At 31.4% G+C, this 26,751-nt stretch overlaps 1 protein-coding gene across 3 annotated transcripts in view; it reads right to left on the reverse strand.

The window, feature by feature from the left end:
* Positions 1-2,853: 2,853 nt before the first annotated feature.
* Positions 2,854-26,751, reverse strand: part of LOC140044687 (splicing factor, suppressor of white-apricot homolog) — a 46,454-nt gene continuing 22,556 nt past the window's right edge. For 2 of the 3 annotated variants that reach the window (XM_072089308.1, XM_072089311.1), the window contains 14 exons: positions 25,048-25,179; positions 20,837-20,961; positions 19,060-19,300; positions 17,995-18,137; positions 17,427-17,649; positions 17,074-17,287; positions 13,399-13,643; positions 12,501-12,767; positions 11,015-11,176; positions 10,453-10,687; positions 7,988-8,104; positions 7,363-7,599; positions 7,109-7,154; positions 2,854-6,616 (listed from right to left, as the gene is read on the reverse strand). In XM_072089308.1, the coding sequence (XP_071945409.1) occupies positions 6,548-6,616; positions 7,109-7,154; positions 7,363-7,599; positions 7,988-8,104; positions 10,453-10,687; positions 11,015-11,176; positions 12,501-12,767; positions 13,399-13,643; positions 17,074-17,287; positions 17,427-17,649; positions 17,995-18,137; positions 19,060-19,300; positions 20,837-20,961; positions 25,048-25,179 (2,456 nt within the window). In that variant the 3' untranslated portion in view covers positions 2,854-6,547. The remainder of the gene's footprint in view (positions 6,617-7,108; positions 7,155-7,362; positions 7,600-7,987; positions 8,105-10,452; positions 10,688-11,014; positions 11,177-12,500; positions 12,768-13,398; positions 13,644-17,073; positions 17,288-17,426; positions 17,650-17,994; positions 18,138-19,059; positions 19,301-20,836; positions 20,962-25,047; positions 25,180-26,751) is intronic. The other variant, XM_072089309.1, reaches the window with a different exon arrangement.

The following is a 26,751-nucleotide window of genomic DNA, read 5'->3' on the forward strand; positions in this document are numbered from 1 at the left end:
TCTCAACATACACTTTCCTTACCATACATCAATTTTCCATGCAACCAGTGTTCATTAGACCATAGGTTACAAACATAAGCCAGCATATTATTGAGTTTTTTTTGTACACTGTATACAGAATTGTATGAAGAAGAACAAAACACAGTTTTAACCTGCTGAACAGTTACAGCGCTTTTTTGACATGGTTGAGTAGGTTGGGTAGTATGCATGAGTAAGTTTGGTTATGCATGAGTTAATTCGGTTATGCATGAGTAAGTTTTCCATGCTTGAGTGGTTTGTATAACATAAATTATGTTTCTAAACAATTCTGTATGCAGTGAATAATATCTCTTGTGACTGGATGTAGGTACTTACACTGTTTTACACTATAAAGTGTTATTACTAAACATTATTTTTCAATACATAGTTTCAATATAACACTGTCTGGTCAGTCATTTGATCTATTTCCAACAATTCCGTCCATTAAATAGGGTTTATTGAAAAAAAAATATAATATAATTATGGAGTTGCTTAACTGGTATAACCAACAATAACATTCTATCTGTAAAGTTTGTGGGACACCCGTGTATATCAGGTAGAAGGTCTGTTTTTTTTCTCAAGCCTTATTTCCTATTAAAAAAAATTACATGGTGTACCACAAACTGAACATTTACTATGGTAGTGATTATTTTTGCCATGAAAACTGTCATAAAGTTTCTTTTCAAAATAACATGTTTGGCAGAAATATCTTTTTACAATGACTGACCTAAGTTTTGCTATTTCAGTACAGTAATATCTTTTCATTTTCATTTTAAAATATTCAGGTTTATAGTCTCAACAAAATCATAGGCCTAAATAAAATATAAAACGTTTGACATGGTTTTGTGTCAACAATATAATTAATCAATGTTTAGTTCATCAATGTTTAGTTCATCAATGTTTAGTTCATCAATGTTTAGTTCATCAATGTTTAGTTCATCAATGTTTAGTTCATTATGCAGCTCAATGGGGAGCATATTATATCATGTCGAAATCATTCTGATAAAACACATAAAGAATTCCGAATTCATTGTTAAATGTCAACAATAAATTAAATCAATAGAAATTAGATTGATTTTTATTTTTTTTCAGTCACAATGTAGGCCTATATTTCTGAAGGAAGTAAAGTGAATTTGCACCATGGAATTTTGCATATTATGCAATTAAAACACATTTTAAAAACACAGTTTAAGTAGTTTATAGTTAATACGGTCAACTCTCCTACAACCAGACACTCTTGAGTGAAAGTGGCGGAAAAGTTGTTTTTAGAAGAAATTTTAAATGCTAAGATGTTTAACTTTTGGAGTTTTCAGAGACCGGACTACTAAGTTCACTTTTTAATGTTCTGTCATTATTAGAGAGGTAACAGATTCACGTACACATAGAATGGTTGCAGCTTGTAGTAAAATGTATAATAACAATGTTAAGTACTACAGAATTAACACATCTCCTTTTGGTAGCATATATTAGCAATATGTTGGTCTTATAAATATTATTATTCATAATTCAGAAACTTTTAAGCTTATCCACAAAATAGTGTTGGTCTATACAGTTGACCCTTCCCAATACCAGGCCCTATGATAACCAGAAATTCTCCAAAAAAACAGACATTTCTCAAACGGTCCCAACATTTTTTACCATTAAAAACACACTCGGATTATTAGAAAACCAGTCGGTCTAAGGGTTTCCGGTATTGGGAGAGCTGACTGTATTTAGAATTAGTAATAAGAGTCTGTTTAAACATGTAAACATAATACCTTATATAGCCATTGTTATAATAACTACACCATTTAAAATTGTTTATAGACACTCTAATTTAAGATCATTGATTGAAGTATACATTTTTTTTACTACTGTATATCAATTTACTTTAGAAAGAAACACTGTTTTTACTTTCTAGGAGAAATAGTAACACATTATTTTGTGAAAACGTATATTTCATGCTGTTCATTTCAGTGTTATTGCATTTACTGTAATCAATATTTTAAAATTGCAGCTTATTTTGACTATTTTTTTGATAACTGAATATGAAATATACTTTGTATGTTGTATAATGGGCAAAAATACTGTATTCTAAACACATAAATACAATTGTTAAAACCGTTACGGACTGTATTGCAACTTTCATTCAAGGAATATATTACCTCTAGAAAAACTCAAGTGCAATACCGCCCTTTATCAAGTTTTAAAAACAATTTTGTATCGTCTCAGAGAGAATGTCAGGATTTACGTACACGGTGTTATCACATTATTTAAATACATATTCTTCAACATGCAAATCTTTCAAGTTTGTATATTGCTTAGGTTGTATAAAGAACTATAGTACATATTTCATCAAACTAGGTGCAGTGTCTCATACTGATGGCATTTGCATACAATCATTTTTTTCTTTTTAATATCTTTCTTCTTTTACTAATTTGTTAAAAATTATTTTGTCTATTTTTAATGCCCTTTATTTGATTAAAGTTTAAATTTGATACTATAATACACTTTTTGAATCATAAGCACTATAGTCAATACTAAACCAAAAATACTACCATCAAACTTGTGAACCATGAAGGGAGCTAACATATCACCATCAAGAGATCTAAAGCTGTCAACACTATCAAAGTTTATGTGACATAAAAAAGTGATGTGCCCATATATGGACATTATGACATCATACCACTACCATATTTAGGCATATCACTACCAGGTGACCGGTTAAGAACAATTTCAAAATTTTTATTTTGTTGGGATAATATTCTGTAAGTTGGAATATATCGGTCTTCCACAAATATGTTGATATACCTAAATATGGTAGTGATATGCCTAAATATGGTAGTGATATGATATGATGTCATAATGTCCATATATGGGCACATCACTTTTTTATGTCGCATAACATTTGATAGTACCTCTCCTGTTGATTTGATAGTTAACACCTATGATCATTATCAAGTTGCAAGTAAAATACGGCATTCTATTTATTAAAAGAGAAATTGTCACTTTTTACAAAGACTCTCTTTACAGCAAATATACTACGAGAAAAAAAAGCTTTCTGGCAAGTGATTAATTGGATAATGTTTAGCATTTGTAAACAAAAATATGTAAAAAAATTCAACAAAAAAAAACTGTTTCATATTGACAAATTTATAGAATAAAGGTCCCCCTCAAGAACTTAAAATGACAATAACCACAAAAAAACCAAAACTGTTTATGTAACATAATACATTAAAATCATACTATATCATTTGAATCATTATTTGAGTTCCAAATCTTGATATAGAAAAAAAATATTTTGAAATACATACTAATGGCTAACTTTAAAGAATTTTATGTTTCTTTATTTTTTTAAGCTGACTTGGGAAAAAAAATGATTTGAAGATATTGGTCCAACATGATGCAGGGTAGTGAGATCGAGTTTAGAGGTTGAAGGTAACTCTATTTAAATGCCCTACACAAAGGTGGATGAATAACCAGCGTAAAAAACAACCATAATTAAAATAACACATGCTATTTACGAGTTTTGACATCCTATGCTGTGCAAGTGAAATTAAGAATGGTCGCTATTGCAAAAATACAAAGAGCGTCCTCTAGAGAGAATCGGGTGCAATAAAAAAAAATAAAGAGATTTATTAATAAAATGGATTTTGAGTAAAATACAGAATAATCTGTCAAATAATAAATATTTTTTTTTTAGTTTTATATTTATGCTCAGACACTCACCTAAGGACTCTCTCACCTAAAAGGAATTAGCTTATTAAACCCCTTCTGTACTTTACCAAGATAGCTCTCATTAGCAGACAATGGTAGACCCACAACAAGTACCTCTGCAAACTTTTCCATGCAAGTTTCGGCTACCCCAATTAATCCATCACACACATATAAAGGAGAAAACAAAACCAGAAGATAAATCACACGATATAATAGAAAATACTGTAATTTCTCGATTTAGAGTACAGATCAAGGAATATTTACCCTCAATTTGAAAGAGAGAAAACCCATGTCCAGCAGCAATTACACACACCAACGTGGTTCATACATCCACACACAAATAAGACAACTTTAAAATTGTTAAGAGAATAGTTCAGTAACACCTATACTATTATTTAAAAAGAAATTAGTGTACAATCATATTATAGATTATAGATAAACTCGTCGTTTTGTGAGAAAGATGATTGTTTAATATAATTAACTTATAGATAAACTTTGACTCATCATTTTGTGAGTGAGCTAGCGTTTTGAAATTGAATGAACAAAATCACAATCTCTATAATCTAAACAATACAATTGTTTTAATTGTTTGCATTTTAAAACAAAATGACGTACCAGATTATGTTGAAATTATACACACATAGATACAAGACACAACAAGGGGAGGGGTCAGAGGAAATTGGAAGGGGGTGGGGGATGTTGGTCAGAGAATTCAGGGTTAAAAAATACCTACTTTTAAGTGTTATACAACAATTGAGAAGACATTCAACACATTTGCGAAGTCTTCTATGACAATAATGCAAAACTGACAACATTTGACATACTGTATTATTTATGAAATCTTTGGTTAATATCTTTTTAAATTACATTAACAAAATCTAACAGTAACTATATAAATTTTATTAAAAATATCAAAAGAAAACCAATAACAAAAATAATAATATTTCTATTATATACCATAATGAACACACAACATCTTTATACCCGTAAAATGTTTTTTTCAAACGGAAGGACGAACTAGAATACTTCTGAATTTAATTGAGCTGATACAAATCGCAAAATTAAAGAGGAACATTTTCAGACTAGAAATTAAATTCTTTGTAGCATGTTTAAATTTCAATATAAAGAGTTTATTTAAATGATTTAAATTATAAAAATACCTACATTTATTATTATTTTCTTTCAATTACATTATTAGGAAACATGATTCAGAAAGAACATATCATATTATTAGTATATTATCTGAATTCAGAAAAAAATAATAATTCCAAAATTGAATATAAAAACAAAATCTGTTGAATTTATTTATTTTGTAAGAGAAAACATATTGAATAGTACTGTTAAATGTTTTATTTCAAACTTAAATCAATTAAAACAATAAAAAGCATATTGTTTCATCTATTGTTGGTACTTATTAGACATGGCTCATAAATGTAGATTTTCAATATATTAGTAGTAATATTTTCCCATCATAATTGGTAAATGCAGAAGAGAATGGTAAAAGAGCATGGTGGCACTATACAAGTGAAAACATTGGTCCGTTCACTAGCGACATAAATCAACAATTCTCGCACACACTCATAATTAAAATATAAAATCATCCATCTTACTTCATCATCACACATTTGTTAAGTATTTACAAGCATAGGTCAAAGTTCAACAGCATTTTACTACAGATCAGTGTTTTCACTTATACCATACCTCGATGCTCATTGTTTAATTTGTTCAACAGTGTGTAAAGATTATTTTCCTTTTAGTTTCCTTTTTAAAGCCATTTTTTTATTTTTTTTAAAGTTATTGTTATGAACCACTATCTTCAGCAAATAAATTATGATTTAGAAAATATTGGAACAACACTGTAAATCCACAATCAGGTTTCTATAGTTCTAAGTTTCCTTTGTTTTTTGAAAGTTACAAACTGATTAAGAAATTTTAGAAGAATTTTTAAAAAGCCTACCTAAGTTAGTGAAAAATAAATTTCAATAAAAGATGGTACATCCTAAAAAGATTAATAATAAAACAAACTAAAAATCTAAATTTGATAGAGAATTTACGATTTTTATTGTAAATAATTTGTAGTTATGTGAAAGCTTATTCGAGCACCCCATAAATCACTGTTTTAAACCCAAATACGGAAATAAAAACTCACACAATTCTTACCATGATGAAAAATAAACAAACACAAATTAGCTATTTGGTGATTGGAAGCCCAAAATCTAAGCACATCGTATTTGGAATGTTTTTAACTTCTTGCTTTCATGATTTAAAAAAAAAAAAAAAATTTTGAATAAAAAAATCCAAAATAACAAAATATTCATAAATATTCAAAAAAAGTAATTAAAAATGTAAATAAAATGTATTTATACACACAGCACAAAGGTAAGACACCTTCACATACACAATTTTGGTATATTTTTAATTTGTAAGTGGAACTATTAAAAACAAAAATAAATATCCGACATTTAATAAACGGTGTGGGTTAATGGAAGTATGTCCAACTTGTAAGTAGGTATGATTAAACCCTGAATTCTCAAAACATTTAAAAATACGTTTACAACATAAAACATACATAAAATATAAAACTCTAATTTCAACATTTCTTTAATTTTGTTGCAAACAAAGTATTGTATCGCTAGAAATCATAGAGATTGTGACAAAAATGAGTGATAAGGGATTATGCATTTCGAAAACAGAATCGAATGAAAATCAGAAAAATAATTGGAAAATATCAAACAAGTATGATATAAGAGGTAAACAAAAATGAATATTCATTATGCTTCATAAATATTCATAATTATTTAAATAGTATAGGTGTTTAGCTAGCAGCTGACTATTAGCTGTCCTTGGTAATGCCAATTTCTCTCGTCATAGCTAACATTGCACGAATCTTCTCTCTTAATTTCTGTAAAGATATTTTTATAAAAGACAATAATTCACTAATATAATTAGTAAGAAATATGAATTCATCATTATTTTTCCCTGTTTCACAATCCATATCTCACCAGAACCATAGAGGCATATTTTATGAGAATGTGAAATCCATTTCAATACCGTTGTTTGTTATTATACAGATATTGCCTGCTTAGAGGTAAAATATAAGATTTGACATCCTCGAGGGAATGATATTTTGGGAGGAAATATATATTTAACTATAAGGCAACAATGGAACTGTATAGCTTGAACAGTAAAACAAATGTGATTTGAATACTAAATAGTAATAATGTATCTCCACATATGCCATTCATTCATGTCCAGTATCATAGGCAAGTTTTGTGATACAGCGTCACATATGTTAAGGTAGGCTTATGACCTGTGATACATATGTGACACTGTATCACAAAGCTTGCCTATGATACTGTACAGATTATAGATACAGATACAAATTTAAACTTACATTAGTCTTGTCTGATTTATCAGATTGGGTGCTCGTTTCTGAACTGCTAAAGAAAAAATATATATAATTCATTTAGATGGTTAATACAGTGAACATCCAGATATCTATATTTGTCTACAGATAATTTAACAAAATTCTGAAAAACAAAAACTCACAAAATCAGAATTTTTTCCTAGGCCCAAAAGGAGCCAAATTCCCTTTTTAAACCATTAAAAACATTCAAATTGCCAGGATTTCTGGGAAACCAAACTTACCTAGATGTTTGAGTGGGTGGTGGAGGGGATGGGGGAGTGTAACTCTTTACTGGTTGTACTTGCGGCATAACGGGAGGTATATGTTTTATCGTCATTGTAGTAAATGTTGGTGGCTTGACCGCTGCACTAGTCTGTGTACTAAATGCTTGTGGCTTGACCATTGTATTAGTCTGTGTACTAAATGTTGGTGGCTTGACCGTTGTACTAGCCTGTGTACTAAACATTGGTGATTTTGATCTACAAAGTAAAAAATGTACATCATCAAAAGTTTTTCATATTTCAAAGATTACAGGACATATAGATTATTATTTTATACATTTTGTTATTGTATATTAATAATTATGAAAGCAGCCAAACATAGCAAGCATCCTTCAATCAAGAATAATTATCTTTAACAAAATTGCGATATACCCAAATATGGTAGTGATATTCCTAAATATGGTAGTGATATGACATCATCATGTCCATATATGGACACATCACATTTTTTTGTCACATAAAGTTTGATAGTGTAAACAGAGCTTTAGATCGTTGTTTAAAACCGACTATCTATGACTACATTACGTAGCACTTTATTATCGTTATTTTGTATATATTTTAATAAAATCATTATTTCATACTATACCTTGACTTAGATTTACTACAAACTGAACTGCCCACACTACCAGATCGCCGAAAAGGAGCTATTTTTGGGGGTGAAGGAGAGCGAGATGGATGCTTTATTTTATCTTTCTTGGTGTACCTAATAAAATGTATTAAAGATGGTAATTGGCAATGCTAAAATACGAGATGGAAAATTGGGTATAATATATTAACAATGGGGCATATGTAAATAATGACAACAATATTAAATGTTTGGTGTAGAATAAACATTAAATTTAAATGTTTATTTAATTTAATTTTAATTCAAATTCCTTGTTTTATTATGCTAATTACTTCCTTATTTACATACAACCTGTCCTATTGGTATATAAGCACTCTAGGCGTTGTTTACTGTTCTGATGATGAGAATAGTTTCTCGAAACATGTTACATTGACATTTTAAGGCAATTTGCCTTTTTATTAAATGCCTCATTATTGTCATCCTAACTCGAAAGTTTGGTGGTATTATTCAAAATTTAAATGTATTTATAACTGACAGCAAACTTGGATTACACCCTCTATGGACCACATAGTCAGCAGTACATTGTCTACACAAAATAAAGGAGTAGATGAAACAGTACACTGGGTTAACCAACACCACTCCCTCTTCCCTATTTTCCCAAAGATGTACACGGTGCAAACAAGTCAGACGTGTACACAGGACATCCAGGAAATCCAAGTCCTTATCCGAGAAGGGCACCAACTTAACCTCTTGACCAGGCTACATATAATAGATAGTTTAAAAAAAATGTTTTTGCCAAAGTGCATCAGCCGTCTCAACAATGATTACTTTAAAAACAATGATAATAAACTTTGCATCCACAAGAATTGTCTGTCTATTATGATTTTATAAGATAAAAACAATGATGAGGCACTTTCACCATACCCCAATTACCTCCCAACGAACTGGTCATTACCGATCTTAACTGGAACAATGTAGTATTAACTTTGTTTTAGCATTCCCACAGTTTACTAAATCAATAAGGAAAACCATTGACAGGAGAAACATGTATATGTCAACACGTAAAACAATTCACCATGAACAAGTAGGTCATTTGGAGGTCAGCGAATCATAACAGTAAGTAAATTAGATTTTCCGCAATGTTCAACTTGGTTTGACAGTTGAGATTTAACAAGTTTTGCATGTGAGTTGCAAAAAAAAGTATAGTCTTTTTGCTTCCTTTGGTAAAAATTGATAGAAAGGAGAGGTGGGATGGGGTGGAAGTGAGGGTAAAATGACACTATCAATCAAATTCTCTCTCTTATCTATTTATTTAATAAAAAGGTTATTGGAGTATGATACCAAGGATTTTATAAATTTTATGTTTTATGGTTACAGAAAGAGATAGATGTTTTTAACCGTGTTTACTTATAAAACAAGATTGTCTGGTCTTTCAAGAGTTTAATAAATAGAAAAAAAAATCCCTTGTTTTGTATACATTTTGACAGATTTATTCAAATATGTTCATTTTAATCTAGCATTTGTTTGGAGAAATTAAAGGCTAAATACGGTACAACCTAGAGTCTCAAATTTATAATTGTTACTGCAAAGTCCGGTGGTTAAATAGGAAAACAATATTTTTTACAGCTTAGTTGTATAAAAATAAAATTTAAACTATAAGCTTAATATACACTAGCATAACAAACATATTATTTGAACTATTACCATGCCAACAGGCCTAACAATAACATTATTAATCTTGCATGCATAACCCCATGTGATGCACCAAGATTATTCATTTCCAAGTAGGAAATATCAGATTATTGCCTGAGTGCCTAAAAAAATCAACCTTGAGAGATACACGTTCATAGATACAGTTATGATGATTGTCATTTCCATGGTAACAGCAATCACTGCCAAAAATGGATTTGTTATTGCCAACTTTGTGATTTAATGTGTTTTTGTTTTAATTAATTCATAAAATACCCGATGAAAATATTTTTTAGAGTTGCAATTATGAAAAGTAGTCAATTTAATATCCTAGTTATTATTACATACTCATTTTTATATTAAGTGCATTATACGGCCTAGAAAATGACCTATAATAAAATTCAAGGATTTTGAACATATAACTGGGGATTACAAACATGCTTATCTATTCTTAATGATGATGACAGAAATACTTCCATATCCCTATATATATAGACGTCTATAATTCGTAAGTATCCGGTCAATGACCGTACGCAATACAACTGTTGATTAAAGAGCAAGATGGCACAATGGTAATGAACCGGACCTGAATGTGAGAAGGCCCAAGTTCAATACCTGTCGGTACCATGTGTTTGTGACCTTAACAAATATGCTTCAGGCCTTTTTGTTCAAAGTGCCAATATTGTTATTAATTACTTTTTATCAGAGGCACCTTGTTCCTACTCTGTTTTTTGGGAGGCGCTTCTGTATCAAAATGAAAATAATGCAGTATAATACACATACAAATTACAACTTACCTAATAATTGGTTTATATGATCTAGAATTTAGGGATTTTGGATGTTGTCGAGCTGGGGATCTTGACCTTGGTCGTTTTTTCTTCCTGACTGGACTAGCTTCCCTACTTCTTGAGGTTCTTATACTGTTAGAGGGCGACTGTGAGCGTACTGGCGAGACTGATCGTGAATGATTGGAAGAACGTCTAACTTTAGGACTAAAGTTTCTTTTAGTTGACTCTTTTGATGAAACTTGATCTGAAAAGATTAAGAAACATATATAAAATTGGTTTTATTTTTTATTTGTTTTGTTTTTTATTTAGCATGAAATAAAAAGAAAAAGATGATAATAATTGAAAAAATAATAAAAAGAAGAAAAAAACCAAATATGTTTACCAAGTTAAAAAAAAAACTGTCAAAAGTGAAAATCCTAACTGCATCTCACACTGTTTCTGCTTAATATTAAACCAAGCATAGCCAATATTTTCACTTTTTTATGGGTGGCATATCTCACCAGTTGTACATTGTAAAATCAATGCCCTTATCTTAAGAATAGCTTTAATTAAAACAACAATATAAACAAACCTAAAATGCCTTCTGGTACCAAAGTAACTTGTTTATCTTTTAACATTGTTAGAAAGAGGGCGGCCTTCTTTCGTCGCTCCATCTGTACATTACGTTCTTTTGATGATTGTTGAAATTTTCCTCTGGCTGCTTGGGCTAATTTATCTGCTATTTTTTGTCTCGCTAAAAAAACAAACATGCAACAAAAATCCATGACACTTTCTTTTTTAGATAAAAATACATTCATAAATATCTAAAGATATATTGTCCCCCTAAAAAAATATTATAATAATTATTCACTTCGGCATAAACTGGATCTGAAAAAAAAATTATTTACCAGCAAAAAATTGAAATTTAAAGCAAAAAATACGTTTTTGGTTAAAATTAAGTTTCTTTTGTCTTTTTATAAGTGTAATGATTTTTTTTTTTTTAAAGTCAGTAACCTAATTAAAACTGCGAAATGGCATATTTTAATTCTGATTTTATTAATCTTCATTCTTCATGTTTTTGGGGGACAATACATCTTTAATAGAATGATCAAATTCAATAGATAAAGTTGCAACAATTATGGCCCTGAAAAATATCCTAGTAACTTGTTTTGGCAAGTCAACTTTCACCAAAAATGTTGCATACTATAATGGTTAGTAAAATTGAATTTGGGTCAAACAAAACTGGTATACTGGCCCAGTGACCTACTTAAAAACAACTTTAAGGGCGACCTTTTATATAATACAAGAAAAAATTTATATAGAAATACAGTCAATAAAGACTAAAGATTCTATGAAAAAAATGAAATAATAATTAAATTTGTATGATGTATTATGATATATACACAGGAGGGGAATTTATAAAATTCATTGTCTTACAATTTTGCTTCATAATGAGAACACATTATCTAAATTCCACTACCTAAAATCTAACACTGCCAATACTATATTGTCTCACAAAATACAAGAGTTCAAAGGTGACTAGCCTGGAGGAGATATGACAGAGCTTAGATTTAGAGCTAATAGCCAGTTATTAGCATATTTATTACTCTAAGAAAGTACTCTCCTTCCTTGACAGCCAAGTAAATGAATAATTCTTGTTAATATTGACACAAGGCTAGCTAAGGCTCTTCGGGAATATAATTGGGCTGGCGTATTTTCACATCAATCGATCATGTTTGTATTTAATCACATAAGATGGGCAACATTTTTATTACTTTGTTTAATTAAGACGTCGTACCCAGTAAATGCATTTGATTTAAGACTAATGTTTACCTCTGACACACTGAAAACAAAATTAACTTATATAATTATAACATTATATTGTTGTTAAACCACTAACATTAACTAAAATATGGTATTTTAATAGGTTTAAAAAAAATGTTTTTTTTATATCATCAGTAAAAGCTATAGAAATAATAAATTACAGATTGTAACCATACTAAAAGCCGGTATAATAAGTCACAACATTTTGGTTCATATACTTAAAAAAACCCCAAACAAATAAAACATGTTCTTACCCATTATTTTACTAGTTTCTAGGCCTAGTTTTCCTTTATCCATATGTCTATCAAATATCTCTTCTCGTTCGTCGACGATCATCGGGACGGGGTGATCCATGGAGGCACCAGTTGATGTTTTACCCTGCAATGTATGTACCCGCTTTGTTGTTGGCTCCTGTTGGCCGTTCTCCTCATCGGACTCGCTGCTTTCGTACGGGAGAGCACTCGGTCGATCCAACAGCTTGTCCTCAGAATCTTTGGTTTTAATAGAAAAACTAATGGGAGCTGAAATAAGATCAAAAGAGAATTGTTTTATTATGTTTGATGATGACTTCAATTTGACCCTTTATATTTCAAGTCTAAAGCTCTGTCTACACTATCAAACTTGTTTGACCAAAAAGGTGTGATGTGCCCAAATATGGACATGATGACATCATATCACTACCAGATTTGTGCATATCACACTTCTTTGTCAAACTAGTTTGATAGTGTAGACAGAACCTTAGGTTTTTGGCTATAATTAACATACAGAGATATAAATATGTAGAACTTGCACCTTTTATAATTAGAACATATATTTACATGGGTTGCTTTAACAGGTAAATGGGAGAGGGGAGGGAGGAGAGAGATGGAGGGGAGGGAGGAGAGAGATGGAGGGGAGGAAGGAGAGAGATGGAGGGGAGGGAGGAGAGAGATGGAGGGGAGGAAGGAGAGAGATGGAGGGGAGGGAGGAGAGAGATGGAGGGGAGGGAGGAGAGAGATGGAGGGGAGGAAGGAGAGAGATGGAGGGGAGGGAGGAGAGAGATGGAGGGGAGGAAGGAGAGAGATGGAGGGGAGGGAGGAGAGAGATGGAGGGGAGAGATGGAGGGGCATGTCCACACTGTTTTCATAGTGATCTTGGTTCTAGAAGACTTACCTTTTTTCGGTTTGTCGTCCTCATTTTCATCTCCCTTCCTAAACTCCTCTACAAAAACATTCTTTTTATATTTATAATAAGCATTGAAAGTATGCCAGGGTAGTAGAAATTCAAATCGACCGTCGTTTTTGGCTCGTACCGTTGCCTCAAATTCTTCTCCGTTTCTGGCTACGTACTTGGCCATTTTATCGATGATCGGTTGAATGTCTGGAGTTGGTGGAATGATGTTACTGTTGTCTGCACCACTGAGAGAAGAAACAAGAACAATGTGTGACCACTAATACAATGATAGTAGAGTTGAGTTTTATTCTAAACAAATAAAAGAGTTTTACTTTAAAGCACCTTTCTATATATTTTGAACAAAGTTTTCTAGAGCAATACTGTATAATGTATACATGTACTGAAATTATAACATGAGAAATTAGCTTAGTTTTTTTATGTGCTGTTTCTGTCTTCTAAGTCATAATCATCAGCTCATATTATTATACTACAGTTACTGCAGTAACTACATTTAACCTGTTTATGCAAATATATATCAATATTTTCTGTTTACTGCAGTAACTGCATTTAACCTGTTTATGCAAATATATATCAATATTTTCTGTTTACTGCAGTGACTACATCATAAACCTTTCATTGAAACAAATTGAAAGCATCGTGAGGTAATTTCCCAATTGATCGTAATCAAAACGGTACTGGGTATGGTCTACTAGTTTTTCTGCTCCCAACCAGTACATCCATTCATAGAAGCTTTGATGAAGTAGGCCTACCTGGTGGTAACCATAGAACGGTTCCGAGATAACGACTATACTTCGGCTTTAGTCGATAGAAGATTGAAAAAATTGTTAGAGATAGAGTATACGATGTTTGATTATGTGTAGATGTGTGATTTGTTCTTTTATTCAAATGATATTATTTATTTAATACATTTTTTTATATAAATTAATTAAATTATCATAGATTGTATATTATGCGATAAATATTATTTAATAATTTACCAGTACCGTTTTGATTACGATCAATCGGGAAATTACCTCACGACAAATATATATCAATATTTTTGGTTTACTGCAGTGACTGCATCATAAACCTTTCATTGAAACAAATTGAAAGCATACATTATTATAGTAAAAACTGCAGTAGAATTATTTTGACATGATTCCTTACAAAGGACCATAATCTGGGTAATTTTTCAACGTATCTTTACAATATCAACATGATAGACAGTACAGTGTTCGGCATTTTGCACTATATTATTTTGAATTTTATTATTACTGTATCTGAATACATCAACTCTATTCTGCTATAGGCATATTATATAGAAATGTATCAGTGTAAAATAATAAGTATTAATTTAAAAGATATCTTCACAAGATTCCAAAGTAATGATGAATCAACCAGATATGATTTGCACAATAATCAATTATTAGTATTATAACCAGTGTTAATTAGTTTGCTTAAAGGAAGTATATCTTAGAGAACAAAGACCTCATTGTAAATGGCATAATTGTAGCACAATATCTAGTTCACTGTGTCAAGATGGTATACATTACACTGCAGCAATTAGAGCACATTCTGCTTTCTCTTTTATTTCTCCTTTTCCCCTCTATAACCATAGAGATATTATAGTGAACTATAATATCTCTATGCTATAACCAACAGGAGTGCAAGGCACCAATTACAGGTCGATAATAAAACATACATTTTTCTCTGTTTACCTTTTAGTAGAAATGAAATTGTTCTAAATTCAGATGTATAGATAAATTTAATTTTTATTTTCTTAAATTATGACGGATTAAATAAATACATTGAACAAGATTGGTTTTTAATGGTTTTGGGAATAAGGGCTGTGGCTGACACTGACAATAAACAAAAAAGGTAGGCAATTTTAGCACCCATGCTCAAATAACATTTACTGTATTGTATTGTTATATCCAGGAACTCAACAGAGCATGTGTGTACTGAATAATATACAAAAAAGTATTTTGTATCATGGGTGATATAATTGGTAGTCAATTAACAATTAAAATGTTTATTTTATAAGTGGGATCTTGTCCACCTACAGCTGGCCTTCAAAAAGAGACTCTACAATTCATTTTCTTTGACACAACATCATGTTTGTTGAATGTTATGAATAATGTGTCACTAAATCAAATTTCATATGCGAAGTATTAAAATATTATATTATCGGATATCAAAAGAGTGAAAACTGATACAAAGAATGTAATCTAAGGGGATTTGGTGCAGAAATTAATTTGGAGAAAGCTATATCTTATCAATTTAAATTAGGTTTGTTGCGTAGCACAGCATATAAATCATCTATAACCAATATTAAATTACGAACATGTCGTCAATTGATGTTTGCTGTATTCCAAGACTGGTTTAAACCACCTGACCTCTTGTTAGTGGGAATTAATTAATTTCTACCTAGAAAGGCACTTTTTTGTGGCACTGTGTTTATAGCCGACTCACCAGTATCATAGGTAGATTCTGTGATACAGTATCACATGTGAAACACATGTAAAGCCTGTATCATAATTTCTAACCTAACCCAAACCTTCTATGATACAGGCATCACATGTGAAACACATGTAAAGCCTGTACCATAATTTCCAAACCTTCCATGATACAGCATTCACATGTGAGTAACATGATATGCTGTATTATGGAATTTGCCTATGACACTGGAAATATTGCCATAGTGGTTCAATCTGCTTTTCTACAGTACTATGTAGTAAGGATAGTTTTCTTTATACATATTGCAATGTCAAAATATTGTTTAGTAACCCTTTTATACAAATAATTCACATAAAACTTTAAGACATAAAGAGACAAAAAGAGATAAATAAATTGAAACACACAGAGCATAACAATACAATGTTTACGTTTCATCAAAAATGCAATTCAAAACCAATTCATTAATTTGTAATAGAAAAAAAAAAGTTTCAGTTTTTAAGAGTTCATTTTGATAGCTTTTATCAATAACGAGTTATCCAATGAAATAATTGTCACTAAATGTTCACCAATGAAAAAAACAAGAAATACCATACTCGGTACCATGCATATTCGTAAATCGTAAGATTAACATCTTGAGAATGTGATGGTATGTATAGAGAGTTTTATTTTATACAAATAAATATACATCTCTCACTCTCATTAAATACAAATGAAGGAAATACGAATCTAGTTGAGTTCAACAGACATTGACAATACTGCAACATCCAAAATATGCAAAGATTGGCAAATCATAATGTCATATGCATATATACACTAAATGATACTATCGATTATGAGTATTTGCTTGTAAATTACTCTAGATTTGGAGATGGGTAGTCGAGTGGTTAGGAGACTTGACTGTCATACAGAGAGACCAAGGTTCAATTCCGACAACTCCCAGTCCACTCAACTGTAAATGAGTAGGTTGTTGAAAATACTAGGGAAGATACAGCGGCATGGAAAGGAACTGGGCATCCTACCACACAATGCAGAGGCTTAAAATGAGCTAACAGCTTATTTCAAGTCCATAAATTTCTATCATCAAATACTCTCCTAAAAAACTCTGGAGTTTTTAATTATTTCCCTGAAAAGCCCACCTAACATTTTGACACAGATCCATGTTCAATGCTAATGGTACAATGTCAGAATTGAAGAGAGAAAATCAATTTGAATACATACCTTGGAATAGCACTAGGTGAACTTGTCCCTGAAACATCTGTAACTGGGGGTAAGGTATATATTGCAGGGGAGGAGATTATTGAGGTAGATATTTCAGTGTGTGACAAATTAACATTTGCGATGGGGGGTGGAGGTGGAGCAGGGGGTGGAGGGGGAGGTGCAAACGATGTTCCTTGTGCCACAGAAATAAAGGGTTGTAATTGCGAGCTGTGATCTGTAAAGAGAAACAGAAGTAATGCATGTATTATAATATTCTACTAGAAATATGTTTTTTTTAATTTTCATTCATTAAGAGTTTAATACTTAAAATTAACATCTTAAAATGAAAAACAGAAAAGGAGAAAATTGCATACCTGAATTTGAAGTTGGAGGCGGTGGAGGAGGCGGAATTAGTGAACCCATAACATTTGGTAGATAGCCAGCAGCTACTAATGCTGCAGGATCGTAGCCCTGGGCAAGTAGACTGGAGACATCAGGGTAGCCAGGAGGCATCTCGTACATAGGCGGATGAATGCTTGATGTTGGAGGTAACCGGCGTGTATCACTTGATTGCTGTGGCAGTGTTTGATGTACTGCCTAATAAAAAAAGGAAGAAAAGGCAACTAAATCAAAACTGGAAAAAGAATTCTTGCTATAGGTGAAATTATTGTCTAAATTATTCTACTTACAACATTTTGTTTAACCTTTAATTATATTATTATACATTGAGTTTGATTGAAACTAAAATCATACGTTTACAGTAAAAATATAATTTATTGAAGCAGAATCATTTTCACATGATCACAAAACTAGATACATTTTTAATACTAGGCTTGAGTAGGTTGTTGAAGTTGAGTAAATGCTTTACTTTAAACTAATTGAAACAGCTTATGGCACAATTAGCAATAGTTGTTACCTTGCAATAAATTAATATTTACTTACAGATGCGTTAGTTGGTTTTGGCCTCGGATTTGACACTAGACTGGGATGTAGATATCCGCTGTGATTGTGATCATCTTCATCGTCATCTTCACTGTGATGTCCACTGTCATCGTTACCGGTACTTTTTATATTGCATACTTTTCCTACATAATATTAATAAATACAAAAGTAAATAAAAGAAAGGATTGTGATGAGTGTTCCACAAAAAATTTACATATATATGGTCAATTAAAGGCCAATTTAGACAGTGTCGCATGAAAAGGCTCGTCGAAAAGTCTTGATTCGTCGGTGTTAAACGTTTAAGCTGAATCCTGATGAAACAAGTCGCCTTGCGATAACATAGTTTTTAGGTTGCCGCTAGAACTTTAAACATGTTTAATTTTCATGCCGACTCGTTGGGCCTTGTCTTACAACGCTGTCTGTAAGTAACATGAACAAGATTTGAACACCAGGATGATAAGTTACTGTAGGATATCTTCATAATAGTCCAACATGCACATTATATTAAAATACGAGTATGGAGAGTTAATGTATCCCATCCTATGATTGAGGTGTTTACAGAACTGAATGTTTTCTGTCATAGACTGCTTCACACCCAGGTTCCCTCCCCCCACCCACACCATCCATTCTGTGGCGGTTTTCAAATGTAGTTTAAAACCTTCCTAGTATAATTCTAGCCATTACCCCAACCCTCCAGGCTCTTCCCGGTTCAAATGTAGTTACTGTAAACATTTCTTTCTATTGATAATACATTACTCCTAACCCTCTATCTAATAATAATAATAATAATATATATCATATTAATAATGCTTCATCGTAGTGCATTCTACTATTTTGTGCCATTTATTCCTGGAATGGGCCGGGTGTGTAGCAAGTGGGCCAGTGTAATTTAATACTGCTTTCATGTCATCCTCTATTATTTTTGTTCATATTTTCTTTGGTCTTCCAACAGGTCTTTTCAATTTCTTCCTCCAGAGCTAGTTTTGCAGGTGAATTATCTGGGAGTCTTGATGACTGTATCAGTTCAATCTAATACTAATTAAAATATAAATCATTGTTAATTACCTTCTTTGGTTTGCCTCCGATCCTCTGTCTTCTGCTGGTCCATGTTTGGTCTATAATGGCCAGACTTTATTAATTTTAATATATGTTTATAATATGGATTGAGGTAGTGGTCAAAATTAAGAAAATCAAATTGTGAATTTCCAGCTTGTTTCGCCTTGATTCGTATCTCCATCTGCGCTCCTCGCGAACTGATGAAGTGGGCTGTACGTTCCATAAAAGTATGCATTTTTGTCGTCTCCGGCTAAAAGATAAAAACAATATTGTTTAGGATATTTATCAACATTACCTGCTCATACAGTATGTTTAGATATTCTTCACAAGTACGGTAATACATTTTTATATAACTTCAACACAACTTACACATTAAACGTAAATATAATTAACTATAAACAATATTCTTATTACCACACAGTAATTTCTAGAACAGTATTTTTTTGTTATTTATTATTGTAGTACTGTAGCCTAAATACATAAATATACATTTTAATGATGTATAATAAATTTAATGGAAGCACTGAAAATGAGGATGCCATTTTAAGTACATTCTTACTTTACAACAGTTACATAAGCACAAATAATAGGTATTTGATCGATGCATCGGATTATAGTGTATAGATTGTGCACGACCCAGTTAATGCTCATCTATACCAAAGACATAAATTTCTCAAGGTCTAGAGAATGAGAAATACGTGACAACGAAACAAGCCTGCTCAGTCAAGCATTCAATTCATCATCTCATGAAGAACTGATTTCCCTATCAACGTCGCAGTATAGTGAATTCTAGAGTATAGCAATTCTTTGCCTGCATAGTCAAATTGTCATCTGATAAAAGGAATAAGCTATAAAAATATTGTATAATTACTATAATGTGCAGTTTTGGTATCATTTTATTGTCAAAATATTATATAATAATAAAATGTGTTTGGTATTAATCATTTTATTGTCAAAATTCTGTCAATTTTTAATATAGTTTTATTCATCAAATTAAATACAAATAAATTTGAAATAAACATTTTTTTTATAAAATACTAAAATATAAAAATTATTATGTACAAAATTATTACTAATTTGTATTCTCATAATTAGTTAAACCATTTATGTAACAGTGGTGATGATGTCATATTTTTATCTATTAAACCACAGCTTATTAACTGTAAATTATTAATGAGTTATTGATGAACAGTTGATGGTATACTGTATGTCATATCTTTAGTTGTTTAATATTGGCTTTTACAGTGAACCCACAACACAAATCACACCCTAGGAGAATTAATAATGTGTATAGGATACCGTAGGATAGTCATTTTCAATTGAGGTCCTGTGAATTTTTTTCTTAGCCAAGCTCTCATTTTGGAGCTTCAAATTGCTGCAGAATGGAGTGGTGAAAATGGTTCCTTTGCATCATCTATATTGTGTTGGTTATTTTTAGAAAAATGTCATGGTTTTTTTTTTGCGTAAAGCGATTAGAAACATAGTATTAGTATCAAGGCCAACTCAGACAGTTTCGGACGGTGAGGCCCAACGTGTTGACTCGTCAGTACAGTCTAAGTTGTATTATTTCTTGCCATTTGACGGAATAAATGTTTGTTGAATTGAATTGACAAGACGTTTCATATTGAGCGTAGGCGTAGCTTTTTGGTCGTCGGGAGAACATTAAACATGTTTTATCATCTACCGATGAGACGATTCGTCAGGCCTCTTCTTCTGACGCTGTCTGAGTTGGCCTGTCGGTGCTATATAAGATAACCATTATTATTATTAATTAATGCATAGTTACCACTTCCATGTCCATGGGTATCTTAAGTTCTGGAGGTGCAATGAACGGTTCTTCAAGTATCACATTTGTTTCAATTTTTTCCACTTTTACAGTTTCTTTTTCTTTAATTTGTTTTGCTTCAATTTCTGAAAAATGAAAACATTAAAGATTGTTGCTTGATAATGTTTGACTACATACTTTACCCACAAATCAAATATTCAAACAGAGGTTCAAATTGCCAATCAACTCCCTAGCTTCCTAAACCTTTCACCTCTTAAAGTAACCTAAGGGGCCTTTAATCATCCATTACATTTCACACATAATTGCTTGGTAAACTAATGGTAAAAGTCACTATGAATTTAGTATGGGTACTAATTGAAACAGAATGTTTCCAAAATGTTAATTAACAGGTTGAGAAATGAAGAGATTTGATAAATTATTCAAATTTAAAAAAAAAAGAACGTTCTCAGAGAATGTTGAGATACTGTAAATAAGGAAATTTTAGTGTTGTGTATGAAATATTTTTAGTATGTATAGTTTTAGATGATTTGTTTGTTTAAATTATGGTAAAAAAATAAAAAAATGTGATGGGATGTTTTTTCAATCCTGAATTCACAGGTAGTTTGTTTTGAAGAATTCGGAAAATTAGCAAATTATTTTATTAACATTTTTGTTAAATTATTTATGGTTCTCTATTGTGAATGAACACTTTCGAACTCAGCAAAGTCCTTTTAATAGGAGTGTCCTCTGAACAGAGGTGTTGTCTGAATAGGGATGTGCCCACTGAATAGGGGTTTGCCATAGTGTTAAAATACTATTTTTCCTCTTATGGAAAGTGTACCTTTAATAGAGGTTTCCCCTAATAGGGATGTCAAAAAGGTTCTATCGTAAACAACTTTGAACCATCATTATCCATAGACATTTAGGTATTTGTCATCAATACTTCTATTTATGAAACACTATGGTCTTGATATAATTTTAGATGGAAATTAGGACTCCCTGTGACCCTAGGAAATAGGAAATATCTGAAAAGTAAATTTCATAATAATTCAGCCAGTAAAGTATGTTTCAACTGACGTTTCCAAATAGTCAACTTGAATGAATGGAACACTTATTGCTGAATAAATTAAATTAATATGATGGCTTCGCAATGTGTCACGATGTACAGTTAATATTAATAACAGAAGGGGGCCAAGGACTTGTAGTAAAAGTTAACATGAATAGTCGTGCCTAAACAGTGAGTAGTGTCACACCCTTATATGGTTGTAGAATAAGGGGCCGCAGCCAAATGATTCTCCTGCAATTACTGCAGTAATACGTACTGTATACTCAATAACCTGTTTAGAAAATAAAAATGACAAGCTAACTTTTACCATCAAGTTTTTTTTATACAATTACAGTAAATTTATAAATTCATCATACCCTATGTAAATTATTATTATATTGACTGAAGAATCATAACATTCTTTATAGTTTAAACAAACTAAACTTATAATTACCGTACTGACGCGGGTATAAGCCCACCCCCCTCGAACATGAAATCACGTCAAGTTTGGAAGGTGGGCTTATACCCGAGGATCCAAAAATGCAGATCGTCAAAAACAGCACATGTACACTGTGTATTCCCACCATGCGAGCGAGCGCCCTCACGTGTACGACGTTGCCACTACACTCTATCTTTGCTCTAAATACACGAGGTGTAGAGTGTCGGAAAATTAAGCTTATAGTTCGTGTAATTTATCGTAGAATAATCTAATTTTAAACATCAATTGAACAAGAATTTATCAAGCAGAAAAGCAAGTATACAATGTTCGTTAAATAGAAATGTACCAAAGAAATTTAATAAGCTTGTTTATGGCAGCCGATACCAAATAGTGGTTTTCCGTTTTGGCGACTTGTAGCGTCGTGTGTGAAGCGATCTTCGACCGCGATGGAGTGTAAACAAAACAGGACCACTAGGCCTCATATGGCCTAGCGTATATTAGCTTAGCTTTGTTATGATCAAAGGTAGGTGTATTCGGTGTATGGACGTCGCCAAATACAAAATAATATATTACGACACACACTGTAGATCTTCGAATTAATGGGTGGGCTTATACCCAAGTGCCTCATTTTTTCATGAAAATTAGTCAAAAGTCGGGGGTGGGCTTATACCCAAGTATGGGCTTATACCCGCGTCAGTACGGTATATGTTTGTAAATAATTTAGTTATAATACTGCAGCAGTAGAATACTGTATGTTTTGATATGTTCCCTAATTATTTTAAGAGTACACTAATAACAATTGAAAAACAAACACAATACTACTGTATTCATCAGAATTCAAAATATAGTATAATAAAATTTTTAAGAGCCACACCTCTGTATAGGTTTATTATTATTTATTTTGACCGTGAACTTCATTAGAAAAAAATGACTGAAAAATACTGGTATTTTCAAATACTTATTCATTCAGTTATATCATTTATTTTTCAACATTAATTCATCATTAATCAATAATGATATTGATTACAAATTAAACATTGCCAATAATGTTGATTACGTTAATTTCCCGATAATTATCATTTTGACCGGTCAATTTTCAACGTGAAGAACTGTTTATTGACCTTACAGTTCTCCGTAATAATTGCAAATCATCCAAATCAATAACTGGTGGTAACACAAAGGAATATTGGATGTTTAATTTTAAAATACAAAATTCCACATAGTATCTGTACAAAGCATTTTTAATAACATTTGTTGACGTATCTACACTGTGCTCATCATTCTGTGGCTTAAATTTATATACGATATGCCATAGTTGGGAAATTATAAATAATGTTTTGTTAACTATAAAAACATTTAATTATGTAATTCTTTGTGAGATAATACATAAGATCATTAATATTAATTTGGTCTTGATCTTGATTATGCACTGCAATTAAAAACTCCGACTGGAATATCACTCAATGTGTAGATAGAGGTTGAAGAGGGGAGGGCTAAACAATAGCCAAACTTACTGTACTGTGCTTGGAGAAGATTTTACTAAAAATGGTCAAAGTTGTGAAGTATGGAAGGGTATTCCAATCTCTGACTGTGTATTGGGAAAGAAAGAGCTCTGGAAACGGTTGGTCTGGAACTTTAATTGTAAGCAGATTGTGGAACTTCCAAAAAGGGGTTCTACAAAAAATACTGGTTTAAAATAGTGAATTATACCTAAATGGATTATTATTATTATTATTTTATTACATAAAGTTAGTTCAATTATTCGCACTGATATGTGACCTTTGACATACATTTTAATACTATTTCTTTTTTTGGTGTATTTTTTTTTACAAAAAATTTACCTTGGAAACAATCAATACTCAGTTTGCTATGACAATTTTTCAAATTTTCTTATCCAAGAAATAATTTTTATAGTTTAAGAATGCAATACACAAAAATTTGCTATTTTCATTCATCATATTAATAATTAAAGGAAAGCATTGAAATATTTCTAAATATATTCATGAAAAAAAACCCGTTCCACTTTTAAGGATTATCATAGAAGCTTTTACCGTCGAGGAAAAATGACTGGTATTTTAAACTGGATTGAACAATATCCTTTGGGAATTAAAGCCGGTCACCGAGGCTATCAAACCATAATATACCTGCATTAAGGCAAGCGACAGCATGGCTACGTTGTTGTCTTAATTATACCTTCACTGATGCATATGTGGCTATAATGACATTCATCAACTACCCAAAAGGGAATTTCCCTTTTTAGCCTTTAATCATTGAGTGGCTATCTCAAATTCTATGTTTCTTTTTTCTTACAAATTTTTCATGCTTACTTGATAAAATTTATTTTTAAAGCAAACTACATTGCAAGGAATATGCGGAACACTTTCATATTTAAGGTAATATCTCAGTTACGTTTGATTGATGAATATGGTCACTGGTACATATATTGACTTACGCATTACAATTTACCTGGAATTTCAGCTTGGTTGATTTGGGGTTGGAGGGACCTGTAATTATTTAAGGTCGGTGATTTTTTGCTGACAATGTTTTAAATGTACATATAGAGCATGTTTGGTACACTATTCAAAAAGAGTAGGTGATCGTCGCCCGATGTTGACGCTGCACTGCTGTCTGCCATGGGTCTGTTGAGGGCCTAATACGCATTTTTAATTTTCCAGTTAAGCTTGAGGACCAGAATAAATACATTTACATATTTCTCATTAACCAATTGTTGATGTCTTTATTTCTTACCTGTTTCATCTTGGGTGGGTTGCATAGGATCATAAGTGTCGCTTTGGTTTGGTTCATCGTAATTAAATGATATAGCACTATAATTCGTTTCTGATGCTGCAATTGCTTCATTTAGTCTTTTAATTTCCTCCTCTGAAAAGAAAATTTAATTGGAATATTAGAGGAAAGGAGAATTTATACGTTGGTAACGATCTTAATACATAGTAAAGCTCTGTCTATATTGTGACAAAAACATAAATTGACATGAGGATGTCATACTGTATCACTACCATATTTGGGCATATCATTACCATATTTGGCCATATCACTACCATATTTGGGCATATCATTACCATATTTGGGCACATCACAATTTTTTTGTTAAACTAGCTAGCTAATTTGTAGACAGAGCTTTACACAACATTTAAGAAACATCTCTCCAACTTTCATCGTTCTAAAGCTCTGTCCACACTATTATCAAACTACAGGTAGTTTGACCAAAGAAGGGTGGTAGTGATATGCCTAAATATGGTAGTGATATGACATCATCATGTCCATATATGGGCATATCACATTTTTTGTCACATAAAGTTTGATAGTGTAGACAAAGCTTTAGAGTAAAAAAAAAAATACATATAACATGAATGTTGACCATTTTCAAAAGATAAAAAAATAAAAACAGTGTTTGAGTATAGTAACTACTGTACCATAGTAATTTACTTTTTATAAGGTGGTGTACTGTAGTGGAACATGAACAATTGGTCATTAAATCTGCATGTTGTTATCTTTACATAGAATGTGTATGATGAAACCAGTTTTAGCTGGATTCACAAGCCACATTTCCCTGTAGCAAGCAGCAAAGCAAGCATGATCTTAAGTAGAATAATTCAAAGACAAAATCGACATAACATTTAAATACAGATTTCAAATTATAAAGTTACTGTATAAATACCTAACGTGTAAAATTATGAAAAAACTACTCTACTTTTCTGACATTTTGGAAAAATATAAAATAGTAAATTAATACTAATATATTATGCTGAGGCCAAGTATTAAACTATGCTTCAGTAACAGTAAAAACTGCATTTTTGCTGAAAAAGATGCGATCAAAGTATTCAATCTCTCCCACAAAAAAACCTAATCCAAAATGTTCGCATTTATTATAGCAAGTCCACTTCTTTAACAAAATTTAAAAAACATCTTTTAAATGATATAAAATTTGGTTTGCTTACTGTTAGGTTTTGAAATGATCCATAAAAACGTACAATTAAAATGTTTTTAATGAAAACCTAATTGTACATACAGAAAATGACAATGATAAATATTTAAATAAATTAATCAATCAAAATTCATATATCGCCATCACCAAATATAAAGAGATTTAACCTATATATTCATAAATATGGTCACTACAAATCATATTAGACAATTATTATTATTATTGCTAAATAAATAAACCACTCTGAAAAAGAGTTTTGTTGTCAAACATGAAAGAACACATTCATCTTCTGGATGCTACAACCAGGGAGTTTCTCCCTGCTACAACCTTGACCAGTATTATAAATCATACTATTCTACAGTACAGCATTTCTAATATTTAAAAATACTGCAAGTGTAACTCCGTAAACAAATTCACAATGATATTTATCCAAACTGACAATGACATTGAATAATCTGATCTGGTTTAGTCCTCCTAGGAATCATGTCAAAATTATTCTAACCCCT

The sequence above is a fragment of the Antedon mediterranea genome, chromosome 3, assembly GCF_964355755.1.
Source record: "Antedon mediterranea chromosome 3, ecAntMedi1.1, whole genome shotgun sequence".
NCBI classification, from domain to species: Eukaryota; Metazoa; Echinodermata; class Crinoidea; order Comatulida; family Antedonidae; genus Antedon; species Antedon mediterranea.